The sequence below is a fragment of the Calidris pugnax genome, unplaced genomic scaffold, assembly GCF_001431845.1.
Source record: "Calidris pugnax isolate Ruff unplaced genomic scaffold, ASM143184v1 scaffold219, whole genome shotgun sequence".
NCBI classification, from domain to species: Eukaryota; Metazoa; Chordata; class Aves; order Charadriiformes; family Scolopacidae; genus Calidris; species Calidris pugnax.
Window position 1 is genome coordinate 1,961,676 of NW_015094507.1, and position 7,164 is coordinate 1,968,839.

At 55.2% G+C, this 7,164-nt stretch overlaps 1 protein-coding gene across 1 annotated transcript in view; it reads right to left on the reverse strand.

Annotated features, from left to right (window-relative positions):
• LGALSL (lectin, galactoside-binding-like) overlaps nucleotides 1-6,881 on the reverse strand; it is a 13,203-nt gene extending 6,322 nt beyond the window's left edge. Inside the window, exons 1-2 of the mRNA XM_014964418.1 lie at nucleotides 6,821-6,881; nucleotides 4,761-4,919 (exon numbers count right to left, since the gene is read on the reverse strand). Of these exons, the coding sequence (XP_014819904.1) occupies nucleotides 4,761-4,919; nucleotides 6,821-6,881 (220 nt within the window). The remainder of the gene's footprint in view (nucleotides 1-4,760; nucleotides 4,920-6,820) is intronic.
• Between the last annotated feature and the right edge of the window lie 283 nt (nucleotides 6,882-7,164).

The following is a 7,164-nucleotide window of genomic DNA, read 5'->3' on the forward strand; positions in this document are numbered from 1 at the left end:
GAAGGAAGGAAGGAGGGGGGCCGTGCGGTAGCCCCGGCGGTTGAGGGGCAGCGGCGGAGCCGGAGCGGAGCCGGTGCAAGAAGTAGGAAGGCGAGGAGGAGGAGGAAGAAGAAGAAGAAGAGGGGGAGGTGGCCGGCTCTGCCTCGCCCGGCGGGGAGCCCAGCCCATGGCCCTGGGGGGGCGACGGGCAGGGCGGGGGCTGATGCTGCTGCTACCGCTGCCGCTGCTTTCTGCGCGGCGGGGCTCGGCTCTGAGGCGGGGGGGAGACTCTGTTGAATGGGAGACCCCGGCCCGACAGGGGCCGGCCCCTGAGGGAGGGAGACCCCGGCCCGGTGGGGCCTGTCCCTGAGGAGGGGGATACCGGAGCCCGGCGGGGCCCGGCCCCGCTAAGGGAGGGAGACCCCGGCCCGGTGGGGCCTGTCCCTGAGGAGGGGGATACCGGACCCCGGGGGGGCCCGGCCCCGCTGAGGGAGGGAGGGAGACCCCGGCCCGGCGGGGCCTGTCCCTGAGGAGGGGGACACCGGAGCCCGGCGGGGCCCAGTCCCGCTGAGGGAGGGAGACCCCCTGTCCCTGAAGAGGGAGGACAGCGGCCCGGCCCCGCTGAGGGGGCGGCGGAGGTGGTTGTTGGTGGGCCCGGGCTAGGCCCTGGCAGCACCCCGGCCGGCCTCCGGGCCGGTGAGAGGCCTGGGGACCCCTCAGGTGGATGAGTGCTTGGAGAAGGAGCCACAAGAGCCCTGCGCCTTTATTTTACTAGCACCTTAGCCCAGCCGGGTGTCTTGGCTCTCTCCCCTTCTCCAGAGGGGGGAGAGGCGGCTCAACCTTCCCCTCTTCCCCAAAAATGACCTGTCACACACCCCACCCCACCCCCCCCCCCCCCCCCCCTTTCATAACCAAATGGGATAAAGTTCTGAGCAACCTGCTTCACGGGGTCGAGTCCCCGAGTGGCTGTTTTTGGGGACATGTCTCCCGGCCAAGTTGGGCTGGCAGCTCCTTTGAAATCCTCCCCGCCGACCTCCTCCTAATGAGGAGGAGGTAATTGCATAAGGCTCGTTAGAGAGCGGGGAAGCTCCTATTTACGTGTGGTGTCCGCCTGTTATGCAACGCGGCAGTGTCCGTGGGTGTCCGTCCTGCTCTGCCGACAGCGTGGCCGAGGCCACCAGCCCTGCAACGCCAGGAATCCCTCGCCTTTACCACAGCAGGAGTGACTTGTTCGGGCAAACACGCTGTAATGAACCTGTTGATGAGTTCAGGGTCCTGGGGGAAAGGTGGGGGAAGAAGGGGGAATTGAGGAAGGCTTCCTCGCCACTGGGATTAGGTGGCACGAACACAGAATCGTAGAATCACAAAATGGTTTGGGTTGGAAGGGACCTTAAAAATCATGCAGTTTCACCCCCCCTGCCCTGGGCAGGGACACCTCCCATCAGAACAGGTTGCTCCAAGCCCCCTCCAACCTGGCCTTGAACCCCTCCAGGGATGGGGCAGCCACAGCTTCTCGGGGCAACCTGGGCCAGGCTCTCACCACCCTCACACCAAACAAGTTCTTCCTGAGATCTCATCTAAGTCTCCCATCTTTCAGTTTAAAACCCTCCCCCCTACTCCTATGGCTCCCCTCCCTGATCAAGAGTCTGTCCCCAGCTTTCCTGGAGCCCCTTGAGGGACTGGAAAGGGCTGGAAGGTCCCCCTGGAGCCTTCTCTTCTCCAGGCTGAACCCCCCCAACTCTCTCAGCCCCCCCTCCCAGCAGAGGGGCTCCAGCCCTCCCAGCATCTCTGTGCCCTCCTCTGGCCCCATTACAACAAGTCCATGTCCTTCTGATGTTGATGGCCCTAGAGCTGGAGGCAGCACTCGGGGGGTGTCCCCCCAGAGTGGAGCACAGGGGCATAAATCCCCCCCTGGCCCTGCTGGCCATGCTGCTGGGGATGCAGCCCAGGATGTGGGGGGCTTTCTGGGCTGCCAGTGCACATTGATATCTCGTTATGAGCTTCTCGTCCACCAACACCCCCAAGTCCTTCTCCTCAGGGCTGTCCTCAACCCATTCTCCACCCAACCTGTATTTGTGCCTCTCTTTAGCAACCTGACGTGGCAACTGGGCTGCTTTCTTGCAGGACCTTTGCTTTTCGTGCCTCTTAACCTGCGTGTTGGGCTGGGTCCTTCCTCCTCCGAGGCCCCGCAAGGATTAATTACTCACGTTGAGTAAAGCAGAGTGGAAGAAGCGAAGTCACTGCAACATGTAGGGTTTCAGTATGACGGTGCGTGTCTGTTGGGAAATGCTTGCAATCAGTCGGTGATGCCACGTGAGAAATCAAGAGCTACCAAGACTTAAGTGCACGTTGTGCAAGTGTTTAGAAGCTTGGTCCCTTTTTCAGTAGTGCCCGTTAATTTGGGGATGTTTTCATCTCTGGGTGCCCCAGCTGGAGATGGCTCATAGAAGCTTCTCTCTGCAAAGAAAGTCACTTACTGAAGTCACAGCTTTTTCAGTTGCATCAGGACACGAAGACAGGGGGCATCCCTGGTGGCCTAGCATGGGAAAACCACTGGGCTGTCTTCTTCCTGCCAAAATACCTGGTGTCAGCTGTCACCTGGCTGGAAAATCACCTTCCTTCCTCAAATAACTGGGGATTCTGCCCCAACAGGGCAGTCGCACGGAACCATGGCACATGAGGAATGGTTGTCTTTCCAGTGGTGAGCCCAGTGCCTTGACAGGTTCAACACAGAGAGGAACTGGAGTTGGCTCGATGGTTTTGTGACCTCCTCAGTGCTGATGCCAGCTGCCTTATGCTTTTGGTTGGTTTTGGGCTGTTTGTTTGTTTTTTTTCTCTTGGCCTCAGAGAGAACAGAAATCGCCCTGAGCTTTTTTTTTAGTGGTACTGTGTTACACCCAAAAAGCTGTTTTCAGAACACCTCGTCTTTTCCTCCCCTGTACAGGGAGCTGCTTTGTTGGATAAGGGTTGCATTTATTGGACAGCCAGTTGTTTGTGCCAAAGCATGAATTCTTGGGAGGAGAGAGGTCATCATTATGTCTTTGTTTTGGAGCTGGTTTTAAATGAACTTTTTCATTTTGAAATAATTAAATAGCTGTCCATTCGGCTAACTGCTTTGCTTTGTATTTGTCGTTTTTTGGCATGTTTTCCGAAAAGTAGCCCAAATGCAACATTTGTTTTGTTGCCAATGGAAAGATTGACTGGAACAACCTGCAGTATGAAGTTCATAGAATCACAGAATGGTTTGGGTTGGAAGGGACCTTGAAGATCACCAAGTTCCAACCCCCTTGCCCTGGGCAGGGACACCTCCCACCAGACCAGATTGCTCCAAGCCCCCTCCAACCTGGCCTTGAACCCCTCCAGGGATGGGGCAGCCACAGCTTCTCGGGGCAACCTGGGCCAGGCTCTCACCACCCTCACACCAAACAAGTTCTTCCTGAGATCTCATCTAAGTCTCCCCTCTTTCAGTGTCAAACCCTTCCCCCTCATCCTATGGCTCCATTCCGTGATCAAGAGTCCCTCCCCAGCTTTTCTGGAGCCCCTTGAGGGACTGGAAGGGGCTCCAAGGTCTCCCTGGAGCCTTCTCCAGGCTGAACCCCCCCAACTCTCTCAGCCCCCCCTCCCAGCAGAGGGGCTCCAGCCCTCCCAGCGTCTCTGTGGCCTCCTCTGGCCCTATTCCAACAGGTCCTTGTCCTTCTGATATTGGTGGTCCCAGAGCTGGAGGCAGGACTGGGTGTCTCCCCACAGGGGCAGAATCCCCCACCTCGCCCTGCTGGCCATGCTGCTGGGGATGCAGCCCAGAAGTTACGATGGAGGAGGACATTCCCATGTTTTTAAGGCACTGGTGGTCTGTGCCTTTCTATTTCTGTGCTGTGGTCTCCTCTTGCCCCATAACAACCCAGGAGGACACTGAAAATCCTGATTTGCACCACAAACAAGGTGAGGCAGCCAGAGCAGGAGCTTTGCCTCTGTGAGCCGCTGTCCTGCCGGTGTGAAGGCCGTTTCTGTGGTTTCTTCAGCGGAAGAGGACTACCTACCTCTGCCCTGTCCAACGGTTTGTGGAGCAGGGTTGCCTTCCTGGGCATCACTGTGCCTCCCCTCCCTACAGAAGAGCTCCCTGGAGACCCAGCTTCCCAGCAGGTTCCCCTCTGTGAAGGGCTGTGGGGTGTGTGCTGCCATCTGAGCTCCTACACTTGTTCTTCTGAACAAGAGAGAGGTCTGAGGCAGGTCTGTTCCCTCACCCATGCAGTCCTTGTCGAACCATCTGCACAAGGTGGGCTCTGTTCAGTCTTTGTACCGGCCTTCTCTACGGGGAAGCTCTTGAGGTTTTGAGCTTGCAGACCTCGTGGTAGCAGCTGGAGCGACACAGTCAGTATTTGTGCTCCACTGAAATGATGCTGAGGTACAAGCTGCTGAACTTGACGGGTTGACCAAGTACAAAAAAGCCTTGTGGACGGGTATTGTCTTCCCTTTCGGGGATTGTACAGCCCTTCGCTCAGGGGGAGCCTGGGAAATACCGAGAGTCGTTTAAGGATTAAAAAAGAAGTGTGAACACCTTTTGGGACCAGCTAATGACGTGCCCAGCCCAGCCACCAAAGCCATCGCTGAGAACTGGCAAACCCAGAACTTTGCCTTAATCCCGGCACCTTGTATCTTGCAGCCACTCCCTTTCATGATTTAAAAAGGTGTATCTAATTCTTAGCTGGCCTTCACCGGAAAGGAATGCAGCACGATGGCAATTTTGGTGTGGTATAATTACCCTGCCTTTCTTGCCCCATTACCACTGACATCGCTCTCCTCACGCCTGGCGTTATGGGCTGACTCGTACAACCTCTCGGGTTTGTTTTGCTTTTCTAATGACGACGGTGAGAAGATGGGAGGTGTTTGCTTGGTTTCGTGGAAGCTTCCTTTTGGTTTCTGGGTGGCAAGGCACCGAAGTCCTGGTTTTTGTAAGACTCAGAAAAAGCTGAGTCGTACGATAAAGGAGAAAATCTGGGAATAAGGTCGATGCAGTGGTTGGAGCCAAGTGTATAACAGTTTGGAGGAATTGCTACTTTTCAGAGTTACTGCAGTAAAACCGCGGCGCTGATAAACAATTATTTGGGCTGGGTGGGTTGCGTTTGACCTTTGTGGCTTTGTCACTGCAGATCCTCAGGCAGAGCCCTGGGAGACCAAACCCGACCTTGTCCAAATTTGCCCCGGGCAGGTGCCCGGGGAGAGGACAGAGCTGAAGATGCGTCGTAAGGGGCTGGAGGGCAGAGCGAGAGATGTTCTACTTGCCTTCTTGCCCTGTGGCTTCAAAGCCTCTGGAGGAGGGATTTCCCCAGGCGCTGCCTACCGAGTCTAAAGTGCAGGGTGCCACGTACCTGCGGAAATGTTCCTGCGCCTGCCCTCCCACGCTGCCCCGTGGGAAAGGCAGGTGACAGTTATCGGTAGGGACAGCGTGGGGAGGGTGTTTAGCACGCCTGTGTGCCTTCACAACCCAGCTCTGTCACATCTTTGTGGACGGAGGAGAGAACCCAGGGCCGGGAGCAGCAGCACCCCCCTGTTGACATTTATTTCATGTGGCTTCCTTGGCTTCTTCTTGCCTCCTGAATTATTCTGGTCCAAGTCTTGCCCTGAGGGTTTCAAGCTCTGGCTGTGTATGAATCCAGGGGAGAAGGTGGGTTTTCTGGGGCTCTCGGGAGCAGAGGTTATGTAAACTGGTGCTTCAGGAGTTGGTCTAGGTGAGAGAGTCGTTTGGTCGCAGGCAGAACAGCTGTGCGTCCGGTGCGGCACGCTTATCGCAAGTATTTGTCTTCCAGATTGTTTGCTGGAGTCTGCGCCAGGAGCCAAGGGCAGGTACATAAAGGCATGTCAGATAAGGCACTACTTGCTGGTTGAAGGCTGTTCATGTTCAGGATCTCTCAGGTCTTCCAGTCCTTTCTACAGAGAATCGAGGTCTAAATGCACCACAGACTGGTCTTTCTTGCTGTGTCTTATTTGGAACTACTTTGCTATTATCACATAGCAGCAATTTTATTGTGTATCTCATAATCTTGGTTCTTTTGTCTCTTGGTTTCAACTCTGAGGTCTTTGTCATTTCACAAATCCCTGGGTTTTAGTGTATTCACACTTTTTTTTTTTTTCCTAAGTGGCAGTTTCTAGCAATTTCAGAATTTGGCTACTTCCCTAACAACTGCAATCTAGCAGCAAATAAAAAGCATCATTATATACATGTGTTTAAAACTCTTGTGATTTTCAGTCCAACCCCATGGTTTTAAGGGTGGAGATTCATGGCCATGATGCATCACATCTACCAGAGGACGCAGAAGACAACTGCTAAAGGGCTTTTACCCCTCATCCTCATGTCAGAAGGTTTCCTTCTATGTACATTTTAAATTATTAGTGGCTGCTTTTTATCCTCTTTCTCCCTGTTCCCTAGCAAGAGGTGGCCATCCCATTTTGGGAAGAGAAAAGATGCAGTTGTAATCCTCATCGCACTGGTGCAGGGAGACCTGCAGACACAGAGGGGGACTGACTGCAAATGCCCCAGGCATGGGCGTAGGAAATCCAGGGAAAGCCACACACACCCCAGACCGAGGTGAGGTGGCTTAAGGACCTCCTGGCTAAGCAGGTAGCAACCCCACCTTGCTGCTGAGGGTAAAGCCCGGCCACTGCTTCCCCACCAAGCTACTGATAGCAAAGTGAAGGCCAGGCTGTTGAAGACCACAAGGCAGGACTGAGCACAGAACAAGGCAGTGAAAACAGTTGTGATGCCCAGTTCCCCACAGCCACAAGAACTCATCTTCCAGTAGCATTTTTAAGGATTTATTTCACTCCATCTGAAAATTCTGCTGACCTTCACTTGGCTGTGGCAGCACTAGAGGCTGGTCTAGGTTCTGCCAGTCCTTCTGGGGCATGATGGTCCTGACAAGAGCATCCTCCAGCCATCCCAGGCCCCAAAGACCTAGGGGAAAGGCTGGAGCAAAGAAGAGGTTCCCTTCATGTGAGAGGATCTGCTGAGCTCGGGTGGCAGAGGAGGAGCTCAGGCAACACTTCAGCCAGCTGGAGGTGCTCCCATTGGAGGCCATGCTGGAGATGATGGAGAAGGTAGGCTGTATTCACCAGCCCCCTGCAACCTTCCCATCTGAGCCAGGCTGCTCTTACAGAGGTCGCTGGCTGCCTCCTCTCTGGAGCAAGTGC